General features: G+C 52.2%; 1 protein-coding gene and 1 pseudogene across 14 annotated transcripts in view; one reads left to right on the top strand and one right to left on the bottom strand.

The window, feature by feature from the left end:
- Positions 1-25,453, top strand: part of WDR37 (WD repeat domain 37) — a 143,314-nt gene that overhangs the window by 42,372 nt on the left and 75,489 nt on the right. For 6 of the 14 annotated variants that reach the window (XM_072749652.1, XM_072749651.1, XM_072749658.1 and 3 more), the window contains exons 12-14: positions 4,893-5,027; positions 5,678-5,792; positions 9,394-12,177. In XM_072749652.1, the coding sequence (XP_072605753.1) occupies positions 4,893-5,027; positions 5,678-5,792; positions 9,394-9,525 (382 nt within the window). In that variant the 3' untranslated portion in view covers positions 9,526-12,177. Of the gene's footprint in view, positions 1-4,892; positions 5,028-5,677; positions 5,793-8,509; positions 8,963-9,393; positions 12,178-25,453 lie in introns of those variants that run through there. The other 8 variants (XM_072749648.1, XM_072749657.1, XM_072749650.1 and 5 more) reach the window with 3 other exon arrangements.
- LOC112907897 (ubiquitin-associated protein 1 pseudogene) lies at positions 20,995-22,237 on the bottom strand (annotated as a pseudogene).

The raw sequence follows: 25,453 nt of genomic DNA, 5'->3' as shown, positions 1-25,453 counted from the left end.
CCGTGGCTTCTAGCCTGTGCCTTGGGCCCCGGGAATTCACTTCACAGCCCTGTTGGTAGATTTAAAAGCTGTTTCTGATTCAGAGTACAGTTTTTAAAAGTAAGAGAATATTCAAGATTTATTTGCTCTTTTAAGTAAGTAAATAGTGAGTATATAATATATATAGGTAACATGTAAGTAAGCAAGCCCCCATGGTTGAAGAGGGCTAAGAGGTAGCTAGTACAGACGTGGACTTGGGCCCGTTAGTGTGTTTGACAGCTTTGTTGTGAGCTATCACTTTACTTTTCCCTGAGATGATGTGAGAAAGAATCGTCAGGCTGTTAACACAGATGAAACCCTTCTGGCTGCACAGTCGCAGACTCCTCCAGACGGACCCGCGGTGTGTGTGGAGCGGCCTGCACGTGTGGGCCGGGACCACCGACTGACGTGTGCGGCGAGCAGACGGGGGGAGCAGCTGCCTGAAGGCAGAGCTGGCTTCTGGAAGGTGGTGCTGCCCGGGGTCTGTGCGCCTGGCCCCTGCCCATGCTGTCCAGCCGGGCCTCTGATTGCCAGCCCCGTACCCGCACCCGCTCGCACTCAGCCTTGGCGTCGGCCCAGTGGGTGCGACTGCCACCACCAGAGGAGCATAACACTCCATTTCCTTTCTGTCCTCAAGAGCTCCCCGGAGTGGTTTCTCCAGAGTCCCTCACAGACCAGGACTGTTTAAAAAAGATTTCAAGTGTGTGCATGTGTGTATGCATGTGTGCAGAGAGGGATTCTGGGTGTTTTTAGCAGCCTCCTATGTGCTGTGTGAACCCCACACCTGGCGGCGGCTCATGCTCTGCACCTCAGGTTTGGTGTGTACGTGTTTGGGTTGGCTTCCCTGGGAGAGCTTGTGTCTCCCATGAGCTGAGTGCTGGCAGTTAGTACTCTTTGCAGTCCATGCAGCTGAGTGCTATGTCACTCAGTCCTGAGAACATAGCAGAATGCTGGTGCTTAGTCTAGAGAATAAACCACGTGCTGGTACTTGACCCAGTACCGACTGTGTGCTGCTATGTGCGGAGTCTGACGAAGCCTCTGTGCAGAAGGCTGGGGCGCAGCATGTGCACACCTCCTGGGCCCGTGGGCATGACTGACACGGCCACGTGGGGAACGGGGTGCCTGTTGGGGTGGCTGTGGTCAGCAGTCCTGGGGCCAGCCTTGAGCGCACAGACCCGGCTGTTGTCGAACACCGTCAGGGGTGTAATTGTGATGATGCTCTGGAGTTGCGTGTGTGGGCAGGCAGGCCGTGACTGCGCGCTGCAGACACCGTGCTTGTGAGGATGGCGGTCGTCGTCCGTGTTGTGTCCCTGCCCCTGTCATTCTCCGGGGCTTTTCGCTGGACACACAGGACTGGGCACTGGGACTTGCAGTTCTGGACAGTTCCTGGCTTGGAGTCATGCAGCACAAGGGCTGAACCTTGGCTTGAGAGAGTTTAGTCTGGCTGAAGCTCAAGAAACTCGGGGCAAAGGTGGCTGTCACCCAGTCCCCATAACTGCGACAGCGGGCATCCCGCGGCGTGTGCTAGGGAGAGGCCTGTGCCCCTGGTCCAGGCCAGCAACTGTCCTGTTGGGCCTGTGAGTGCCAGGACCCTGGGACAGTAATCCTCAGCGGGTCAGGCCGACGGGGAAGGGTCTGTCGCCTGGGTCACTGTCCCATGCAGATACGGAGCTGTAGGCTGTCAGACCGTGCTCAGCCATGGGAGCCATGGTGCTTCCAGGGCCCGGTGTTTCTTGCCCCTTGGAGAGTAAATCGCAAGCCTGATGAAAGGACACTGCTCGTCAGAGTGGCCAAGGTAGCAGCTGCTCGCTGTCGGGTGGGTGAGTTCTGGCGTGTTTTATGACATGCACATGCACACGTCTTGTTCCGTGCAGCCAGCGTCTGCATGTCACATCTGTGTTGCCTTCCTGTGGCCCTGTGGCCTCGCCTGGGCGCACTCCCACTCACCATCCTGAGGCTCACTTGCACTCAGTCCTGGGCTGTGGGTGACCTCAGGCCCCTGCAGCCCAGTGTTCGGGGGGGAGTCATCCCCACCGCAGCATGCGGGATGGCCGCCTCACCCGCTCCTTTAACTGGTGAAGAGGAGGGGACTCTTCACGCCTGTGACAAGTCACCGCAGACCAGGACCCTGCCGAGCCACGGCCCTGTGGTCGTGTCCGTGGGTGAGGCGGAGCGGCGTCCCCCTGACGCGCAGAGGCTGCAGCGAGCAGCCTAACCGGGTCCTGCACGGAGCTCCTGCTTGTGGACCCTGTTCTGGGAGCCCTTGATTTCCAGTCTGGAAAGAGATCCCGTGGGACACGATGGGATCTTCCTCGGAATGCTGTGATCTCGGCCTGCTTTGGTGGGCGTTGGCCACCGAGGGCTGTTGAGGGCTGTTGAGACAGGGTTCCCTCAGGGCACAGCCACCCGCCTCTCCTTCAGGCATCGGGCTCCTGAGCTGTGAGCTCCCGGTGGCGTGTGCTCTAAAAGCTCATGGGTTGGGAGACCGGGTGGGGTGGTAGCAGCATCGTTGAAACTGAAAAGCGGTTGTGGGGGAGGCGGTTGTGGGGGAGGCGGCAGTGGTGTGGTGGCATGCCTTCCCGGCCCTCCCTCGCTGCCCTCCCTCACAGCCTTCCCAGCGGCCCTCCCTCGCGGCCCTCCCTCGCAGCCTTCTCTCGGGCCTCTGGTGGCTCTGGACCGCAGGGCTGTCATGGGGGCCTCTCTGGGGCACAGCCGCGCTGGGCTCTGCACACATGCTCCGTGTGGCCGGGTGACCTGTGTCCCCCAAACAGCGCCGCCCCTGTGGCCTATGTCGCCTGCTTGCTCCCCTGTCCTGCTTGGATGTAAAATTAGGGCTCATTTGTGGGAAGCTCCATCTGAAACAGAAACAGGGAGCCGAGCAGGCTGCTGACGCGGGCTGGGAAGGTGCGCCTAGGCGTCTTCGGTGTCCTGGGCCTCTTCTCTGAGCCCTGCATTCGGGCAGATTGTTATGCAAAGCAGTCAGCATTTCTGTGTGACTGGGAAGACAGCTGTTCATCCTAATGAGGAGTGCTGGCATTGCCGTCTTTCCGTTGATTGAGACCCACGGAGGGAGCGGAATGTTCCAGATCGGGCAGTGGAGTGCGGCGAGGAGGTACCGCGCTGTCAGCTGGAAGCACATGGTCGGCTGCTCTCAGCGACAAGATAAATGAGTTGGCTGGAGTTGGGCAGAGTCTGAGCTTTTCCAGTGAGCGGTCGTGGCGCAGCCGCTTCCTCGTGGGACCGAGGCTGAGGGTGCCTTTCGAGCGAGTGCCCAGTGCCAGCTCTTCCCTTTGATGCCCCACAATACCTGTCAGGATTGTGATTTATTAAAAACCTAATGTCTTTCAGCATTTCATTAACATAAGGTGAGACAGTCTTTTGTGGAGACTTTTTTCATTAATTTAGCCGAGTGTTCGCGGAAACTTCACTTGGCCACGGTCCCCTGACAAGGCGAATCTATGGAGAAGTCCCCCGCGTCTGCACAGCTCAGCCAGAGGGTGAGGTCCTCAGAGCCTGCGGGGGCCCCTGCACCTGCGCCCCTCGATTCCGGGCCGGCCTGTAGATTGAAACTCGGAGTTGAGGGGCACCCCCAGGGCGGGCTCTGGCTCACCCCACCTGGGTCTCTGTGCGGCCTGCATGGTCCCTCTGTGGTCTCAGTGGGACATTGTCCTCCACGCTCGTCCACCTGTGACAGATGGCAGGAGTTCCTTCTCTTACGGCTGTGTAGGAGCCCACTGCCTGTCCACATGTCGCATCTTCCTTCCCCGTGCATCTGCGATGGCCGCTCTTGTGGGGCCTGGGTCTCGGCTACTGGGAATAGTGCTGCAGTGAATGTGGGAGTGCAGGGAGCTCCTTAGGAGGCTGTCTCATTTCCTTGGAATATATGCCCAGGAGTAGGGTTGCTGGGTTGTAGGGCAGCCCTATTACCTTCTTGAAGACCCTCCTTACTGGTTTCCAGATTGGCTGCAGCAGCTTGCATTCCCACCAGCAGTGCACGAGGGCTCCCCTTTCTCCACGTCTTTGCCAACATTTGGGTTTTTTTCTTTTTTTTTTTTTTTCTTTTTTTTGATGGTAGGCCTTCTGGTGGGTGTGAGTGGGATCCTGTGGTTTGGTGCATTTCTCTCATGATCGGTAACGTTAACGGCCTTTTCCTGGGCTTTTTGGCCATTCATAAATCTTCCTGGGAGAAAGGTCTATTTAAGTTCTTTGCACCTTTTTTTTTTTTAAAGATTGATTTGCAGGGCAGGGAGAGAGCAAGCGTGCACACGCGCAAGCAGGGGAGGGGCAGAGGGAGAGAGAGAGAATCTCGGGCTGACTCCCCGCGGAGCGCAGGGCCCGATGCAGCTGGATCCCATGCCCTTGAGATCATGACCCGAGCCAATACCAAGAGTCTGTGCCTAACTGACGGAGCCCCCCAGGCGCCTCTCTTTACACATTTTTAAGGTAGAGGTGGTGGTAGTGGTTGAGTTGAATAAATTTTTCTCCAGTGTTCTGATTAAACAGAGTTGGTGTGGATTTCTCTCTCCTTAATTTTCTGCTATCAGGTGTGATACTGGCACATCCTGTCCAATCCGTGTCTTCGGGTAGCTTCTCTTCACTCCATTGCCTGAGGAGGTTGAACAATACGATGGACTCATTTCTAGTCTGCTGAGGAGAGGCTCGGTTTGTGCAAGTTTACCCTCACAGAGAGGTTTAAGCAGGAGGAACAGTTAGCAGAGACCCCTGTCCGCCTCCACGTTCCCAGCATCCTGTCCGCCTGGCTCGCTGGGGCCTCTGGCAGCGGGACCACGTGCTTGTTACACGGGTTGGGGGAACTCCTGTCTGTACCCTGCAACTCCCTGACGGTCTTCTGAACCTGTGTTCTTTACTCGCAGCACCGTGACATCTGCCGTGTTCACCGTGGGAGATAATGTCGTTTCGGGCAGTGATGACCGCACAGTGAAGGTCTGGGACTTAAGGAATATGAGGTCCCCCATTGCGACTATTCGCACGGACTCTGCCATCAACAGGTGATGAGAGCTGCTTGTTGTGCCTTGAAAAGGGTGCACTGTAATGTGGGGTTTGGTTCGTGTAATGTTAGTGTTTAATAGAGCCTTGGAAAAGTGGTTTAGACTCCTGGGGGAGGATGTTTTGGGGGGAGAGGAACATTCTTATTGATCCTCTAATATAGTTAGGTCCTGTATGCTGACACGTAAGTGTAAAATCAGGCTGGTGCAGTGAGCTTCCAGATTAAGAACGGGTCCCCTGTAGGGCCATGCTCGAGTCCCTGTGTAGTGTGTGCATGTTACGTGTGAGTCACGTGGTCTCTGTGCTCTGATGCTGCTGTTGGGTGTTGCTTGCTGGGTTTGCTGGTGTGTTTTGCCTTGAAATGTGAATGGTGTGGAGTCTCCTACAGGATGCTCTGTAAACTCAGACATGCGTGCTGTCGCTGTTTTGTATGTAACCCACATTTTTTAAAAGAAGATTTTATTTACTTATTCGTGAGAGACACAGAGAGAGTCAGAGACACAGGCAGAGGGAACAGCAGGCTCCATGCAGGGAGCCCGATGTGGGACTCGATCCCGGGACCCGGGTCACACCCTGAGCCGACGGCAGCCCCTAACCCATGGAACCACCCAGGTGTCCCTGTATGTAACCCAATTTTATCTCTTATTTGCAGGATCAATGTATGTGTTGGCCAAAAAATCATTGCCCTCCCACATGACAACCGACAAGTGAGGTTGTTTGACATGTCAGGTGTGAGGCTAGCGCGGCTCCCCCGAAGCAGCCGGCAGGTAAGTGTGCTCTTGATCCGCATGTTGACATCTCAGAGTCTGTGTCCTAGGTCACCATGGATAGAAACATGCTGCGAGCCCCACATCTGTCTTAAGTTTTTTTTTTTTTTTTAAAGAGAAACTAATTTTAACAAGATGTTAAATTTATGCAGGTAGACAAGGTGATGTAATTCTAACTATAATCAATAGAACGATATTAGAGATTTTGTATTCTTGTTTTCCTGCTGTACTTTGGATGCTAGATTTTCATTGGAAATACTTGATGTGTATTTAGAGCTCATAAAATTTAAAGTTGAAAGTGTTTCCCAACCTGAACTGAGAGTGTTGGGTTTTTTAAAAACTTGAATAAGATTGTTCAGTTCCTCACTCTCAGATTTGAGGGGCTGTTTGCACATGTGGTAGTGGTTTCCACGTGGGAAAGCAGACTTGGATCTTGGCAAGTGAAAGTGTACAACTGCAAGTGTGGTAGATGATGAGTATTGAATACGGAGATGCAGAAGTGGCGGTGTGGACTCTGGGGCCCCTTTGGGAAGAGAACTCACTTCATCCACAACCAGGAGACACCTTTCCAACCAGATCCAGGACCAGAAAATGCAGCTTTCTCGGGAGTCAGCTCAGCTGGTGCGGCGCAGGGAAGCGGGCCGGTGTCCGCGGTGCTGGCTGGACCGCCCACCAGGTGTCTGCATCCGTGCTGGGAGTTGGTTGGTGCTCGGAGTTGGTTGGTGCTCGGCTCGTGGTGCCAGCTCAGCCCTGCTGATGTGGGATCTCGGAGGGCCATCCGGGCCCCTGTCCTTAGGTAGCTCTGGGGCGGTTTGAAGTATGGGGAGAGGCGCAAAGTGTGTGAATTACCGGCTCCTCCTTTGGGGAGTAGAGGTCACTGTGATAAAGACACGTCCTCTCCGGCCGAGCAGCACCTCTGTAGGCTCTGTGCTCTGTGGGGCCCCACCCCACAGCCCCTGTTCTTTTGTCCTTTGGCCTCTGCAGTGTGTCACTGTGACACTGAGCTGTATGGCAAGCCCGTGCCTTTATGTGTCCCCTGACCCTGTGGTCAGTGTGTCTGTGCCCCTCAGCGCCCACCACCCTTGCCACCCTATGGCCGCGGCTCTGCTGACCTTTGTGGGGACACCCTGTCTCATCTTCCTGCACAGCCTCACAGTACAGCCCGCAGGCCAGCTTAGTGGGTGAGGGCGGCTTTAGGAACTGTCGACCTAGAGTGTTTTCAGAGGACGATTATGAAGGGGTTCTGTCGACGTGGAGACAGCTTTTATTTTTTTATTTTTTAGAGATTTTATTTTCATGAGAGGCACAGAGAGAGGCAGAGACACAGGCAGAGGGAGAAGCAGGCTCCATGCAGGGAGCTTGATGTGGGACTTGATCCCGGGACCTCAGGATCACGCCCTGAGCCGGAGGCAGATGCTCAACCACTGAGCCACCCGGGCATCCTGACACATTTTCTTTAAGTGGCACCAACCTTTTGTGAAAGGCCTCTCATCTGTTCTCCCCTTTTAGGGCTTCTGTGCGTACTGTTGGAAGTGGGTTATTGAACTTTTATTTGAGTACATGTCAGGGAAAACTACTTGTGAAGTTAGAGTACCTAATAGGAGCGTTACACCCGCTAACAGGGAATTTCTCATGCTTGGTACCCGTGGAGAGTCTGGTGTGCCCCCATTGCATTGTTAACACGCTGGATCCCCTTGCGGAGGTGCCCGTGTTCCCGCAGTCTGTGTGCAGCGCGTGAGACGTGTGCCTGAAACAGGGTTGTGTGTGTGCGGCTTCCTGACTTTGGGAAGATTTTCTTCAAAAAAAAAAACACGGAGTTCTAAGAGATGCCTGGTGGTATTTATTCCAGGGAAGTGATTTTATTTTTTCTTTAAGATTTTATTTATCTATTTGGCAGAGAGCATGACATTTTTAGTTATTTGTAAACTTTCAGCCTTGTTGAGACTGCAGAATTTGTTGTGTTTGGATTTGTTCTCAAAGCGTTGTGTTAAGTAGACTAGTCTTTAACATTAGTGAATAGCATGTCCCTGCGTTCTGAGCTGGTAATGCTTCCTCAGATTTGCAGATGTGGTTTTCAGTGTCACAGAACCACAGCTGGAAATCCCTGGCTTCTTTCAGCTGCTGGGTTTAAAAAAGAAAACAAAACAACCCTTCTTTGAACTGGTAGCAACAGTGGAGGTGTCTAACGGCGTAAACTCGTCTTACTTTGGGGAGAGTGTGAGTGGCATTTCCCAAAGTGTGTTTGAAGCAAGGTGAACTCCGTAGGGTGCTGGGAGGGACGGAGTGGGGAGGCCCACGTGCAGGTGAATGTGAGATGTGTACGGCGAGGACACAGGCTCCCATGGTGGGTGTCAGCACCCTTGCCGAGGCTGTGCACTGTGACGAGGGAGGGCGTGGGCTTTGGGAGCCCTCATGCTCACAGAACCTCTTTGGACACGAGCTCCAGGCACGTCGGTGCGTATTCAGGTGGTCCCCGGGAGACGGGAGGCTGGACTCCAAACCTGACTTGGCTTCCAGCTCTGTCCTGGGCGGGCTGCGCCTGCAGACCCGCGTTCTGGGTGCCAGGGGGTCTCTTTTCCACACCCACTTACTCAGTGCTCATCTCAGGGTTTCTACTGTGAATGCCTTGAATTGAGTGATCATCTTTAACTGGTTCCTGTGCAGACTCTGGATTTTATTACCAGTTAGTGGATGCGTTGTTCTCTCCTTTTCTTTAGATTCGTAACGAAGAAGTGATAGAAGGTTGCTCTCAACCCTTTGTTACATGGCCTTGCACTTGCAGTATCTTTATTGTGTGCCCTGTTGTCTCGTGTAGACAGCACTGTTCACATGGGGATGTTTTGGGGAGGGAACTTTGGTGTCATTCTTTGGAATGTTTCTTTGACTTAATAAATTTGTCAGCTTCTCTTAATCCTGGTTCTTGTACTTCATTGTGTGATGCCTTAGTAGCAGCAGCACAGAGCGACCTCATTAACCTGGAATGTATGCACACGTCTGAAGGCACTGCCCGTGTCTCTCTGTATACTTACACCACGTACGTCACATTATAAACTTTGCTAATGATTTGCAATGATTTTTTTTCAATGTCCTGATATTTAGCTGGAATTCTGAAGGTGGCAGGAATTTACTTGAAAAGGCCATTTATTTTATCCTTGTTTTATTTGGTACCAAATATATTTCTCTGGGTCCCTTATTATCTGAGTTAGTTATTTGTTAAAATGGTCTTTGAAGTCTTTAAATGAGTTTTGTTTAATATGTTCCCAAATATTATGTAGCCTCATTAAAAAACTTCAAATTCATCGTTTGTTCTTTTTTTCTGACCGTGATCTTACTTATTTTTTTTTTTAATGAATCCCAAAATACTTCCGGTGTGCGTCTCCCTGATTTGATTTGATTATCTGTTCTGACGTCCCTTGCTTTGTCCCCGTGTGCCCACGGCGTATCACTGAAGCTCGTTGCCATGCGGACTGAAGCTGCCTGTTCAGTTTTGTCCTTTGAAGTCAGTTGTGTTGAGTGGCATAGTTGTTAACTTGGCTGAGGCTTTATGGCGCGGATGCTCCGGGAATGACGTACTAACTGTGGTTTGTGTGATTGGAAACAGGGCCACAGAAGAATGGTGTGCTGCTCAGCGTGGAGCGAGGACCACCCCATGTGCAATCTGTTCACCTGTGGCTTTGACAGGCAGGCCATTGGCTGGAGCATCAACATCCCTGCATTGTTACAAGAGAAATAAGGTTGCCGGCGTCCTCTGCGGCGTAGTTGGCCATGGACCTGTGGACCGCTGCCACTTTTCTCATTATTGGTCAAGCCCTTTTTGTGAGAGTTGCACCCTGGAAAGGGCGGTTTGTATGTTCTTTTCTCATTGTACCGAGCTTGCATGAAATGTACAGCAAAATGTATGGTCACATGTCTTATTTTCGTCTCGTGTCTGTGTCAGCACCCTCTGGTCAGTGGACATGAAGCCCCTTCCCTGTAGCACATCGTGTGTTGTGAGTTCCGGGCGATTGACAGGTGACAGGAGGGCATTACGTTTGCGTGAGTTCAGTGTGAACCTGTGTACTTGCTGTGAGGCGTACGCAGTCTGTGGCATTTCTGGAGTAATTAGACATACCTACCTTGTACCGGGACGGGCCCGGGGCTGCGTTTGCAGGGGCTGATGGATGGCAGGCGTGACGGAAGATTTCATGTTTACTTCTGTTTGAGGGTTTCGCATGTGCTGTGTGTAACTCAGCTTCACCTCTGTATTCTGGTATAGTTAATGTAAAATTTACCTGGAATTTAGAAGTTAACAAAAACAATGCCAACTTTGCAATGTTTGGAAAGTTTTTTGAAAAGAAAACGTTTTTGCTCTTTTTATAGAAAACCATTTCAATCTCCTGAGGTCTCAGTTTAGCAAATTCAAAAATAGGATGATTCTAATCACTGATTTCAGATATTAAGCAAAATTTAAAGCACTTTAGTTTATAGCTATGGTTATAAACAGTTTTTAGAAGTTACAAATGAGTTATCCAGTGAATGTGACTTGAGCTTTTAAGAAGACCCTGCCTGCTACCTGAAGACAAAACCTTATTTATTTTCTACACTTTGGTTTGCATATTTCTAAATGAGTTCACTTCCTTGGTGGTGTTTGAGAGCCAACAATGCAAATAAATGAGTACTACCTCAAAAATCAATGTATTTGGAAAACGGAGTCTCACTGTTGCCTAGCTAGAGCACTTTTGACTTAACAGCTGGAATGCCGAATTCAGTTAGGAGGGCAAGGAAGACAATCACAGCAGGCGCATCCGAGGAGGAAAGCTCTCCCGTTAGCTGACAAGGTGGGAGCCGAAACCATGCTTCGCGGGGTACCAAGGTGCTCCTGTTTCGGCAGTTGGGACACCTCTCAGTGCCAGTCCTTTCACTGCCTGGGCGAGCCTGTCACTCTTGCCTTCTTAGGCGTTACTGTCGTCTGGTGTTTGTGAGTTTGTTTCTTGCTCAGTTATGGTTTTGATAAAGAGCCATGTCCGTGTACTGCCCTCCTCTTTTTAAGTCTTTGTGTCCACTTGGAGAGGCACAGAGGGTAACAATGACAGCGATCATGGGTGCCCCCCACTCCAGGTGGTGACAGCTGGCGGAGCGCCATTCAGGGAGGTGTGATGTTGGCAGAGCATGCGTGCTGCCCTCGGGCCTGCGTGAACACGCCTCGCCTCAGGCTCCTCTGCTCAGGTCCTACGTGCGGTAGCTCATCTTAGGAGCTTCATTCCTGAAGTATCTGGAGTATTCTGAAATGACCTACACAGTCTGGAAGGGAAGAAGGGCCAGGAGAAACCCATTGTGACGTAGTTAGAGCTGAGGTTGCCAACTAGACCGAATGACAGACAGATGCTTGCGAGCGGCTTTCTTCCCAAAGCCCGGCACCTGCCCAAGGCACATTGGGAACGTGAGCCGGAACATCTGTGTCCCGCCCCCGCTGACCCGAGTGCCCCCTCCCCTGCGGCGGCGCCCCAGTGGCTTTGAGACAGTAAGCTGAGCGTCTGTGCTTTTGGGCTCCTGTTGGATTTTAATTTGAATGTTTGGGTGTCTTAGAATCATTGTCAGGAACACTGAAAAAGGTAAACAAGCAGATCAAACTTAAGAACCAGATCTCTGCCAGATTAAAAACATTTGAAGCTTTTAACTCACTTTCTGATGTTCATTCAGTGCTCTGCGGCCCAGTGCCCTCTCTGCGGCGCCCGCCCGGCAGCTGCTCACCTCCTCCCCACTCCGCCCTCCCCTCCCCAGGGCGGGCCTTGTCGTGTGCACGCCAGTTCCCAGGACAGGGCACCTGCTGCTCACCTGCGTGGCGGCCATTCAGCTGCTGCTGCGGCCTTCATGGCGGTGTCGTCCGGAGTCCCGGAGATTTGAGTTAGGGAGTGCGTGTGTGTGTGCGTGTGTGAACGTGTGGGAATCTGTGCACGGAGGTACCTGTGTGGCTCAGATTAAGTCCCATGATCAGCCACACGCGATCTCATCTGAAATAGTGTTTGGAAATGGGAGTGGTTTTGTCTTATATGCTCACGTGTCCAGAATTTCATTTAATAATGGAAGGAAAATGTGTGGTTACTGGAAAATGTGTACTGATAGAGAATTTCATAAAAACTATGTTGTTGGACAAAACAGCACTCTTTCTCAACCACTGCACATCAGTTTCTGGAGAGACAAAAATTCTGTACATATTTTGGAATTTGAAGAATCCTATGTAAATCATTTGTTGCTTAAATCTGTGAAATACAAGTTTCTTTGGGGGGAGTATGCATTTATAAATGTTGTGTAGAAGCAAGTGTTTTTATTGTATTGATGTAATTGTTTTTAAGTGTTGAGTGTCTTCATTGCAATATGAAATTCATTAAAAATCCATGTTCCATAATCACTGTTGTAAAAGTTTTATTTTATCAGGAGTCTCTATTTTTTTAATATTTATTTTCAAAAATGTTTTGCTTTGTTTAAATATCGGTAATGGCTGCTAAACACCACAATGATGTAGGAGTCAAATTATAGTATTGCCCACTTGAAAAGTTGTGACTTTAGACTTAAAAGATGAGTTTTGTTCTATTTCCTGTCTGTCCGTCAGGCTAATGTGAAGTGACAGGTAATTACGCTTCTCCATTCCAGCATCACTGCCCCGGCCGTTTCTGGAGGGAGTTAATGATTTGATATAATAATGCAGGTGCGGCATTGTCCAGGTTCCTGAGTTTTGTTCGGGAGACGCGTCTTGTTCTTAACGACAGTTAAGCTTATTTGAAAGTTTGCGAAAACTGCAGTTACAGAAAGTAGGCCGTGTTCACCCCCGTGGAGACTGCGCATCTGGATTGGCCCTTCCTTCTTACCCCGTGGGCGAGGCGAGGCGTGGCGGCGGGTGCGGGAACCTCGGGAGGTGTCCGGAGGTGTCTGTACGTCTCTGCCTGCGGCACCCCCTCTTCAGACTGATCGGGCTCGCTGCCTTCGTTCAGTCCCCAGATTACTTCTCTTTCTTACCTTAGAACATGTGATGGTTGTCCAGGTTTCACAGTTACATGTAGAAGTTTACCTATTAGTATAAAGAGTTACAGAGGTGGGGCTCCTGGCTGGCTCTGTTGGAAGAGCGTGCGACTTTTGATCTTGGGGTCATGAGTTTGAGCCCCACGTTGGGTGCAGAGATTACTTAAATATTTTAAAAATCACAAAGGCAAAATTTCTATTGCTGTAATTTAATCAGAATGCCTCTAAAATGTGTCTCGCTTACTATGCATAGATTTTTCTGGTTTCTCTTAATAGGTTACTTCAGAAAATGAGAACACCTCGATTGTTCTGTGTCATGGGTGGTATATGGTCCGTGTGGTGGGGAGAAGCTGAGAATGAAATCACATGCAAGTGTTGAGTAGTTTGTTTTATTTTATTTATTTTTAAAAGATTTTATTTATTCATGAGAAACAGAGGGAGGCAGAGAACCAGGCAGAGGGAGAAGCAGGCTCCATGCAAGGAGCCCGACGTGGAACTCGATCCTGGGCCCCCGGGGTCACACCCTGGGCTGAAGGCGGCGCTAACCGCTGAGCCACCCGGGCTGCCCCTGTTGAGTAGTTGAAAGCTAATTTTATGAGAACATTTTAAAGTGTTTTAGTCACAAATTAGATTAGGCAGCTCGGGGGCTGTGGGAGCTGTGTGAGGTGCAGGTGATGCCGGCGGGCTTTGTGGGTTCAGGAGGGTCCCCGCCGGGAAACAGGGCCCCTAGCACTTGGCACTGCGCCCCTCGCCCTGACACGGGCTGTGGAGCGGAAGTCGGGGTGTCTGCAGTTGCTTTGAGCTGCGGGGGGCCGGGAGGAAGGAGCCAGGCCCGTGAGCTCACGACGCCCTCTCTCAGGGGTAGGGTCTGGTGAACAAGGGTAGTTCTCCCCAGAACTCGGGGTGCTGAGGGGATGACAGTCACAGGGGGTGCTTTCGAAATGGGCTAATGCCGACAGAGACCTATGGGCTGCAGCGTCCGGACGGAGGGGCTTCAGTTTCTATTTGTCTTAAATACACAGAGTAGGACTTCGAGGGTCACCACAAAGAAGAAAAAAAGGAATGACTACAAGTGATTACTGTAAGGGGGTTGGGAAGTGTAGTAAGTAAGAACCGGAACAGAAGTAGTTTTTTAGTAGTTTTTTTAATAGGTGTAAAATTTTGGAACCATCGCAGTCGATCAGCCAGTATTTGAAAATTTCCCGCTTGATGCTAACGACAAAGACAAAAGGTGCCGAGTGGGGGACATCCGACAGATGAAATCACCCATGGAAAGACTTAAAAACTTCAATAAAGACATTGAAAGCGGTAAAGTGAGAGACCGCTGTGCACCAACAGGAAGAGGCGATGTTGTAAATACGTCAGTTTTCCCCATGTTGACAAGATGATTTGATGCTATTTCAATGCAAATCACCCCTGAGTTTTTTTTTTTTTTTTTTTTTTTTTTGCAGAATTGGGCCTCTGATTTCTAGTTATGTGAGGCAAAGGGCAGGGATGATGAGGTGCCGAGGAAACAAGGGGGAAGGGGGGGAACCGGGGTGCCCTTTGAGCCTGGCAGGGCTGTGGCAGGTGGTGTGTGGGATTCGCTTGGGACGGAGGAGTTGACCAGCGAGGTGGGACACACATCACGGTGATTCAAGCTTCTCTGAAAACGTCATGTGTTTAAAGTCACACGGAACAGAAATGAATCCGGTGCTGCCTCACACCAAACACATTTCGGGCTGCATGTGAAATAAAAAGCATTAACCCAAAATCTAGAGCACATTTATACGACGTTGTGTTTGTTAACTTTCCACAGACGATGCGTTAACCGTACTGGGAAAGATGGACACGTTCAGCGACGTTTAGGGTACAAGTTCATAGCCGTGTAGGACTAGGACAGCCTCGAAGAGGCGAAATGACAAACCGCAGGTGGTCGTGGCTGCGTTCGTAATCCACGGAATTCCACATTCCCACCAGAGAGTCGGGACTGGGCAGCAGGCGTGATTAGGTGTGTCACCAGGGGGAAACCTTGGATAGTCAACAATGAAATAAATGTAGAAATTAAAAAAAAAAAGTTAATGCAAAATGGAAATGCCATTTCACAACTATTAGATTTGGGAAGGAGGCTCTGCGACATGGGTTCTGTTGGGACCTACACGTACTGGCTAGGATATAAAATAGGACAGCAAACGGGAAAGCACGACGTGAGCGGTCGTGCGAGTGCCCCGGGCCCCCGCTGCCCGAGGGGTCTGTGGGCACCCTGCTTGTGAAGCGGGGTGGGTAGGCCCCGTGCACACGGGAGCAGCTGACCCAGGCCGGGGGTGGACGCCGGGGACCCAAGAGCCACAGAGGACCCGTGCCCTGGGGCCGTCCCGGAGCGCAAGCCAGCCCCGCCCCACGCAGTTAGGTCCTGTGTGTGGAACACGGGAGAGCAAACTCCCCGTCGTGGGCGGTGGGCGGTGGTCTCCGGGCGGGCGGTGGCCAACTCGCACACGCACGGCCCACGTGTCTGTAAGGCGTCGTACGGCTCTTCTGTTCATGGGGCTATGTTACGCAGTTGAAGCGTCCTACAGAAAATGCTAAAGAGGAGGTGCTGTTGCAAGGGTGGGTGAGGGCATATGGTGATCAAATCGGGGAACTGAGAGAGATTTTTGCCCATGTCAAGGTTGGGCTTTTTGCTTACCCCTATTTTACTCACTTCACGCCCTCGTCCCTCTTCCACTTACAAACACGCAGCTGTATTTTTCTGTGATGACCGATTCCTCAGCGTGTATGTTCCGTGGGAGGGAAGACAAAGCCAATTTTGTTCCAAGATAATGTTCTCGGAAAAAATACCCACCAAGGAAATTGTCAAAAGGCGGCAGCGTTCCATGGTGTCGAAATTGTGTTGTTTTCAAATACATTTCAGAAATCCCAGCTTTGAAGTGGGAAATGCAATAAGCATTTCATTTACCAGGTGTGATCATAAAGCAATAAAAGTAGCTTTCTTATGTTGCTCATAAATTGGGACTGAAGTAATTTCAAATCCAGGAGACGGTCCAAAAACCATATTGTGTAAATGGCCACACACCAGAACAAGCACGTTTATTCTCACAGTCTGTGTTTTGGTGGAAGCAGCGTTTATTTGTCCAGGTGGGTAAGTTGTGGTATATCTGCTAAAAAATATAATCATTTTTTCTACAGTGCATGTGTGTTACAGAGGTCTTGTAGCTCTGAATTAATTTTCAATAAATAAAAATAAAATCGGGATGCCTGCGGTGGCTCAAGTCTGTTGGGCGCCCGACTCTTGGTTTCAGCTCGGGTCCTGATCTCGGGGTCGTGAGCTGAGCTGGAGCCCTGCCCGGGTCAGGCTCCGCGCTTAGCTCGGCTCCCCCCGCCACCCCAAGATAAATAAGATGAAGAATAAAAATCTTGGGGTAAAGTCTATTTTTTCTTTTGCAGGGACAAAAGTAGTTGTAGATATTCTATAATCAACCCCTAAGTGTTACATGAAGCTGATGTGATTTTCTCTTAACAGCGGCTTCATTGCGGGATAACTGACGCGACGCCCACCGAGTGCACGTACAGTGTAAAGTGTGGTAGGTTGTGACGTATTCGGCCACGAGGCCGCCAGCAGTCACCGTCCGCTCCGCCCCCTGGGCCCTGTCTCCGGGGACCGCCGGTCCGCTTTCTGTCGCTAAAGGATGATTTGCATTTTCTAGCATCTTGGAGCAGTTCACTCGCAGCGTGGGCCCTGATCGTTGTCCCCATCCACCAGAGCCGTAGGGGCCTAGGCCCTGTCTGGTCCTTGCCGAGTGTTGCAACAGATGCCCGCGCCCCGTGTGCACCCCATGTGCACCCCACATCCCTTACGGGCCAGCCACGCACCGGCAGAGGGGCCCGCCGGAGAGTTCTGGTTTTTGCCCTGACCCGTCAAGAGCCCGGGAGTCCCGCCCCCCCCCCCCCCCCCCCGTCTTCCTTCTTAATGACAAAAAAGGCAGACAGACTCCCGTCCAGGCCCCTCAGATCCGTCAGAGACTTGAGGTCGGGGCCGGGGACACAGGCGGAGGCCGAGAGTCACCGTGTGGAGTAGAGGCTGCGCAACAGGAGTCGGGGTGCTGAGGATGGGCGGGCTCCCACGGCGAGGATCAGAGGGCCCCCCTCGCGCCTGGGGGGCCGTGGGCAGCATAGCACCTCTGGGTTCGCCGCTGAGCTGAGCGGCCTCCAGCAGGGACACCGGCTCCTGAGGGAAAGGCCTCCCGGAGCCACCGCCTGTCCCACAGAGGGGATGGCGGCTGAGAAGTGCTTGAGGTCCCCGCCCAGGGCTCAGGCCCCTGTGAAGTGGCAGCGGGTGTGGGTGCGGGTGCGGTGGGAGGCAGCTGTGGTAATGGGGCCGCTGTGGAAGGACAGTGGGGATGGTGAGCGGGGCACCTGCAGAAGTACTGGGCCCAAGAACCCCTAATGGGAACGGATGCTTTGAGAGACCCGACCCGGCCGAGGGACGAAACCCCAAGAAAGCTTTCCGGTTCGTCAGTAGAAACTTCCCAGATGGAAAAGCAACGAGAAACCAGAGTGAAAGAAGCAGAACAGGACGCCCTGGCGTTGTGGGGCAGTCGCAAGAAGGTGTGACACACAGGGGACAGGGAAGGGAGCAGGAGAAAGATTTGAAATAAGCATCATTGAGACTTTTCCAAAATTAATGACACAAACCAAACCACAAGTCAAGGAAGCTCAGGGAATATCCCAGGTGAATTAGTGCTAAAAGGTCAGGACTGTGCACGTCAAGTGAAAACTATGTGACAGAGGGCCCGGCTGGCTCTGGCGCGGATCTCGGGGTTGAGAGTTGGAGCCCCTGTTGGGTGTAGAGATTACTTAAAGGTAAAATGTTTAAAAAGCAGACAAAAAGTACTGGAGGACACTAAAGACAAAGAGCAGATGTTGCAAGGAGCCAGAGAAAGCACACTCCACCGACGGGAGCAGTGATGGGAAGCTCACAGGCCACAGGAGAGCGGAGCGGAAGTCTCGAAAGGTCAGAGCCCCAGTCCCAAATTCCGTGTCTGGAGAAGCTACCCCATGGGGGCGAGGGAAAGGACAGCGTCTCTCCGACAAGCACAGATGGGAGCATTTGTGATTCATCCTGCAGCCTGCAGGGTTTCCCGGACTCGCCTGCTGTTTGTTCTAGCAGAGTTTTAAGTAGATCCCGTCGGACCCTCCGCACAGGCCATCCTGTGACTTCCTCGCCTTGCGTTGCTGCATCGGCGGGAGCCCAGCGCGGCGTCATCTTGCTTCTGATGCGGAGAAGACACTCGTGTTTTGTCATGAGCTTCTGCGTGAGCAGTGCTTCCACATGCGCTTGCCTCCTTGGAGGGACTCCTCGTTGATTGTCGAAGGGTCTTTTTCCCAAGTGCCATTTTATGTGTTTATTGAGATAATCTATGATTTTTCTTTTTTAGTTTGCTGATAACAATGCTTTATATCGATGAGTTTTTTTTTTTTATTTCTTTGTTTTTGTAAAGATTTTATTTACTCATGAGAGACACACAGAGAGAGGCAGAGACACAGGCAGAGGGAGAAGTAGGCTCCCTGCAGGGAGCCCAATGGGAGACTCAATCCTGGGACCCCTGGGGTCACGCCCTGAGCTGAAGGCAGACACTCAACCTCTGAGCCCCCAGGTGCCCCTATATTGATGGATTCATGTGAATGTTAAACCAACCTTGCATTTTTGGGACAAACCCTATTTTGTCATAATGCACTATTATTTATATCACTGGGCTTGATTTGCTATTACTTTGTTGAGGGTTTTGGTGTCTACGTCAATGAGAGATACTGGTCTGTACTTTGTATTTTTGTACCGTTGCCTGGTTTTGGCACTAAGGTAATGCAGTCTCATAGAATGAGTTTGGAAGCCTTCTTTTTCAGTTTTCTGGAAGACTTTTTGTAGAGTTGCTATTATTGAGTTTGCTAGTGAGGTCATGGCCTGGAGTTTTCTGTGGCTTTGTGTGTGTGTGTGTGTGTAGGGGGGGATTTTTCCACTATAAATTAAGTTTTACAGGTAAAAGGGTGTCAGGTGATTAGTCTGTGCCTGAATAAGCGTTCATGGTTTGCGTTTCAAGAGCGTGTGCACCTTATCAGAGCTGTTGGGTTTATCGGCCTCACCGGTACGTCCCTAGGCCTCCCTCATCATCCTTCTGTGTCTCTGGAGTCTGTGCGAGTAACACTGGCTTTCCCTCCCAGCCTCTATTGCCACATCGGTTGCGTTCAGCACCCAGGGAGGCTGCCCCACGTTCCCAGAGTCCGGGGATCAAGACATGCACACTTTGGGGCCCTGATTCTGCCCGTGTGAGCTGCTCCGTCGCTCCTTACAGACCCTCCGGGTCCCAGTCCCAGTCCTGGCCCTGCTGGGAGGCTGTTGGGGGTGCTCATCGCCCACGCAGCGGGACCTGTGCGTGCAGGTGGGGCGCTGCGGTGGCATTTCACTGCGTGTGCAACAGCGGGTGCAGCACCCTTCACATGCACAGGTTCCACCGAGGCTTGTGGGTTCCAAGAGCTCGGCCTCGCTCGGGACACGCACTGGGGCCTTGCACGGCCGGGTGGGCAGGGTGCTCGCTGGGCCTGAGGGCCTCTGGTCACGGCAGCTGGAGTGCCTCCGACCCCTGGCCCCGGCCTCCTGCCCTGACCCCTGAACCCGGCCCCTAACTCTCCACCCCTGGCCCCCAACCCTCGACCCCCGGCCCTGGCCCCCTGCCCCGACCCCGGTCCCCACCCTGGCCCCTGACCTCTGGCCCCAGACCCTCTACCCCTGGCCCCAACCCCCCCGACCTCCGGCCCCCGACTCTCGACCCCCCAGCCCCGGCACTGCCGTGGGAGCCTGCGGCCTGTCCCTGATGTCCGTCCCCTATCCTCCTTCCAGACTCCTGTGTGTGAGCTGGGCAGACGCCACCCTGACCGCGGCCACCAGCTCTCTGAGCCATGGGGCGGGTGCCACTGCTCCAGGCCAGTGGGCACGTCCCAGCCCCTCTTCCCCGAGACAGGAGGCACAGACATCATCCCCGCTCTGGGCCGTCCTGGAAGGTGACAGACCCCATCCTGGCTGAGTCACCGTTGTCCTGCTGCCTTGTGCACCATGACCGTGGCCCCCCTTGGCTTCCCCACCCGCTGTGACGGCATCCCCATCTCATTGGGTCCGCAGGCAGTTCATGACGGTGAGTCTGGCCGGGGGCCCCGCGCGTCGCAGCACCAGCAGTGATGACACTCCGACCCGGCCCTGCGAGCTGCCGTGGTTGCGCTTGCACCCGCGTGTCCGGGGCCTCACTCCGCGGTTTCACTCTGGCCCAGTGATGCCTCTTGGCTTCCGAGCACGGGGTCCCCCCCCATGGGGCAGGGAGCTTGGCTTTGGGAGAAGCCGCTGTGACCACCCAGCTTGTGCGAGGGGCAGCACTACTGCCACGCAAGCGGCTCCCCTCGCACCTTTGTTCACAGAACTACAGAAAATCCTGATATTTGCATGGGACCGCAAAAGACCCCGAAAATCAATAGCAATCTTGAGAGAGAACAAAGCTGCAGGCATCATGCTCCTTGATTTTTTTTCCTTTGTATTTAGATCTTTAACGATGTACAACAGAATATAGAGCAAATGAAAGAGACTGATTTCCATGACTAGGTGTTCCTCATGTCATCCTAGAGCCAGGCTGGAGGGAGAGGCTGTTCTCCAGAGAACCGAGGTGGAGTCGGTTCTGGGCTACTGTACTGCAGCCTGTTTCTCCTCCACTCGTGTGCTGGGAAGGGGCCAATGATTTCTTAAACTGATGACTGTTTGCTAGGGGGCTCTAAAATCCTGGGTAGCGGAAGACTGTGGTCCAAACCAAGCCAAAAGGAACAGGCTGGGCCAGGGGAGCGTGGTAACTGCCTAGCAGAAGGGGCAAACTCAGCGCCCCAGGTGGAAAGGGCATTCTTTGCACCTCAGAGACGTTGCAGAACCAGTGTTACCACTAAGAGACTTTGTTAGAAGAAGAAAATAACCACCCTGGAGGAACCTTTCAATTGCACTCAACTTGGATTAAGAGTTCAGTCCACCGGTGCAGGGGGAAGGAAGCATCTAGCCCGAAAGCAGCATGGAGTCTGGCCCTCCCACCGCTCCTCCCTGCCTCCTTTTGGCAGCTGGACCAGGTTTCAGGTGAGGATGTACAGACTCCAGAAGGACCAGGGAGGTTTCTCTGGAGGGCGGAGGTGGGAAGGACACTTCTCAAAATACAAATACGTTTAATATGGAAGAAGCCGGGGCAGCGCTAGAGGCATTCACATGCTCCAATCTTTCCTACTTTCTCCCCAGCTCAGAGACTGGCAAGCACAGTCTCCACACCTGACCTTCCACCCCCAAAAGAAAACGGGGACATGAGCCCCCTCTCTGGTTCCCCACACGTGGGCTCCTCAGCGCCTCCTGCAGGGGTGGTTCGTTCCAGGGCAGGGCCTACGCAGAGCCTGGTCTCAGCTGGCTCCTGCCCAAGCCGTAAGGTGTTCGAGAGCATTGTCCTGGTCATCGTTGTGTAGTAGCAGAACTTCCTCGATGTCTTTCAGTTCAAAGCCCATTTCCTTAAATTTGCTCATTAACTGAAAAAATTCCATCATCTTTTCTTCTGAACACTGGTGCGTTTCCAGAGCTGCTTCCGCTAAAAGAGGGTCGAAGCCCTTCTCACAAAGCTGTCCATGTGCAAAGAGACAGTTGAGAATCTGCTCAATATTCTCTCCTTTCTTCTTCATGGCTCTGGGGACACACTCCTATGAGCAGCCCGTGTTGACCACTGTCTCCACACACTGCTGCTCACTGGGGGACAGTGTCTGCAGTTCTGAATAGGCCTGGGGACAGCTGGGAGCGTTGGGCACTTGTGACGTTGAGAAGTTAGGAGGTGTGACCGTGGGACCTGTATTTGGAGGTGATGATTCTTCTGTGCACACAGACAAGACAGGGAGGGAAGGCCTCTGGGAGATCAGATCTGAGGGGTTCAGGGTTGGCACCTCTGTGCCACTGTCCAAGTTCAAAGCTGAAAGCCCAAGAGTATGATGCCCATTGAGCTCACTGGCACTGCTTTGGGCGGAAGGCTTCAGGGAATTCTGGAAGGTGCCATTGCGGAGGCAGGATGTGCTATGGAAAGTGCTCGCCAGCCTGGCTGTCTTCTGATTGCTGTCATCAGAGTCAAGTTTGGGGAAGGACAGGGATTTGATATTGGTTACTGCGGGAATGGGGGGGAGGGACACTTTAGAAGACAGAGACATCTTTTCACAGTTGCCCAACTGTGGGAAGGTCATAAAGCCATTAGGTTTGTGAAGAGGTTTGATATCCAAGGTCTCGTCCGCTCCAGGGATGCCAGGATCTCCTCATCCTGTAACACAGACCGAGAGCCATCTCTGGGCAAATTATTGTCTAATAACTGAGCCATAATGGGTCCAGTGGTTCCTACCAGAGTGTTTCTCAGCTCTTCCTTCTCATCAGTAGTTTTTTTTTTTTTTTTAATTTTTATTTATTTATGATAGTCACAGAGAGAGAGAGAGAGAGGCAGAGACATAGGCAGAGGGAGAAGCAGGCTCCATGCACCGGGAGCCTGATGTGGGATTCGATCCCGGGTCTCCAGGATCGTGCCCTGGGCCAAAGGCAAGCGCCAAACCACTGCGCCACCCAGGGATCCCTTAACTCCAGATTATCAAATGGGTCTTCTTCACACTCAAAGTCAGCAGGATTGAAATCTGCCTTTGCGTGGGGTAGGCTGAAAACTTTCTACTGCATGGTGCTGCTGCTGATCCAAGTCGGGGTGAGGATGCTGTTGTGCTGTAAGCTGGCAAGGATGGGGTTAATAGGAGGTGGCACTGTGGCTGTACTGTGAGTCGTGGAGAAGCTCATTTTGCTGTCACCCTCTGGGCCACTCTTATAATTCACTTTATTTATTTATTTATTTATTTATTTATTTTTTTATAATTCACTTTAGCTTCTACTTCCTCAACCTTGCGTTCTGCTTCCCGCTGGGCTTCTTGGATTTTCTTAATATCTTCAACCCACTCAATAGTTTTCTTTTCCAAGGAGAAGTCACACTGTACTTCTCTGATCGCTGCTTTAGTGGCTGAGTGTCACTTCGGGGCGCGGGCCTGTCGTACGCGTTGATTTTTTTTTTTTAAGATTTTATTTATTCATAGAGACACAGAGAGAGGCAGAGACACAGGCAGAGGGAGAAGCAGGCTCCACGCAGGGAGCCCGACGCGGGACCCGATCCCGGGTCTCCAGGATCACACCCTGGGCTGCAGGTGGTGCTAATCTGCTGGGCCACCCTGGCTGCCCATGCTCCTTGATTTTAAACCATATTACAAAGTTGGAGTAATCAGAACAGTGTGGGACGGGCACAAAAACACATAGATCAATGGAACAGAATAGAGAACCCGGAAACAGACCCTCAGCTCTGTGGTCAGCTCATCTTCGACAAAGCAAGGAAGAATATCCAGTGGATAAAAGACCGTCTCTTCCACCGATGGCGCTGGGAAAACTGGACAGCCACATGCAGAAGGATGAAACGACCATTTTCTCACACCAGACACACAGATACACTCAAAATGGATGAAAGACTGGAATATAAGACCTGAAACCATAAAACTCCTAGAAGGAAACAGGAGGTAAACTCCTTAACCTCGGTCTTGGTGATGACATTTTTGGGATTTGACACCAAACGCAAAGACAACAAAAACCGCAAACAAATGAGACATCAAACTAGAGAGCTGCTACCCAGCGAAGGAAACCATCAACCGAGAGAAAGGCTGCCTGCAGAAGGGGAGATCTTTGCAGATCATGTCTCTGATCCGAGGCTAATGTCCAAGATGGGTAAAGAACTCATGCAGCTCAGCGGCCAAAAGACAATCTGATTAAAATATGGGTGGAGGATTCGAAGAGGTATCTTCCCAAAGAAGACATCCAGATGGCCAGCAGACACATGAAAAGATGCTCCACGTCACTCGTCACTGGGGAAACGCAGGTCAGCGCCACAATGAGCTATCACCTCACACCTGTTGGAGTGGCTAACGTCAACAACAGGAAACAATAGGTGCTAGGGAGGATGTGGAGAAAGGGGGGCCTCGTGTGCTGCTGGTGGGAACGCAAGCCGGTGCAGCCCTCTGGAGAACAGTGTGGACGGTCCTCAGGAAATTAAAAGTAGAATGACCTAGCCAACCAGCTTGGATATTTATCTAAAAAATATGAAAACACTAGATCAATAAGATACCTGCCCCCTTCGCTCTCAGCAGCATTATTCGCAGTAGCCATGATATGGGGGAGCAGCCCATGTATCCATGGACCAGTGAATGGATAAAGAAGATGGGGATACAGAGTCTTATTCAGTCACAAAAAAGAACAAAATCTTGACATTTGTGACCATATGGATGGATTTCAAGGGCATTCAGCTAAGCGAAATAGGTCAGATGAAGACAGACACTGTATGGCCTTACTTATCTGTAGGATCTAAAATAAAAAAGACCCCAAAAAACAAATTTGTAGGTGCAGAACAGACTAGAGGTGGGAATGTAAAAGCAGGGTGAAGGGGAACATTTTTTTTTAAATTTGAACATATGGAAAGGCATTGCACATTCTTGGCAAAAAGGCTCAATATCAAAAACCCACCAATCACCTTCAAGTTAGTCCATAAATTTAATGTAATCCCAATAAAAATCTCCGTAGGATTCTAGATGAATGAACGCAACAGTGAGCAGTGAGTGAAACTAGTCAGAAAAATTGTGATGGGGAGAACCAGAAACCCACAGCGCACAGGCATCGAAAGCGTAGTGGCGACGGTGCACGCGCTGCGCGGGTGGTCCCCGCCCCAGGAACCACGGCTCTCCTAAAGGGCACCTAGGAGCCCGACGGCAGCGGCCACTCCGCCTGTTTGCCACCCATTCATGAGATGGAGTCGAAGGAACGCGAAGCTCCTAGAAGTGCTGTTCGTCTTCAGAAGGTGGCCTTCCATGCGTGATGTAGGCGGAGGGCGATGTGGAGCCGGGGAGGGGGCCTGGACGGGGACACGGCCCTCACCCACGCCTGTCGTACCGTCTTATTTCCTCTCCCTCAAGGTGACCGTCGCCTTGACGTCGTGACACTTCTCCGTGGCGTCCCTGTGACTGTGCCCCTTGGGTCGCGATTGCTCGGACCATGTGTGTTGGAGCCTCAAGTGAGGGTTTGAGCCGCGTGGCCTCTTCCCCGTGGAGCTCGCAGGCTCACCCTGGTGGCACGCGCAGTCCGGCCACGTTTGCAGCCGCAGAGGAGGCCGAGGGCCGCGTCCACCTGGGGCTCACACCCCCTGTGCCCCGCCCCGGCCCGCGGCACCGTGAACCCGGCCACAGGCAGTTTCCCAGGTGGGGGCCCCGCGGGACCCCGGGGCAGGGCCGGCGGGGTCACGGGAGGGCGCGCACCGTGGGCTGCTGCTAGTCGGCGCCGCGCTCCTCTCCTCCCAGCAGGGCCTCTGGGCTTCGCTCCCGGCACCCCCCAGGCTGCCCCAGGAATATGGGTGAGCACAGTGTGGCCCCCTCCACTTACACACACGCTCCTTTCAAGTCTGATAATTTACGTGTGAATTATCTTGGGCTTCCTCCACACAAGATGTTGTCGTCTGTAAATAACGGCAGCTTTGTTTCTTGTCTTTAACTCCTTATGCATTTTGCTTCTTAAAATTCCGTCGTCC

Source organism: Vulpes vulpes, chromosome 2 (genome assembly GCF_048418805.1).
Source record: "Vulpes vulpes isolate BD-2025 chromosome 2, VulVul3, whole genome shotgun sequence".
Classification (NCBI taxonomy): domain Eukaryota; kingdom Metazoa; phylum Chordata; class Mammalia; order Carnivora; family Canidae; genus Vulpes; species Vulpes vulpes.
Note: the sequence above shows the minus strand (reverse complement) of the source record. Positions and strands in the feature narration are given on the sequence as shown.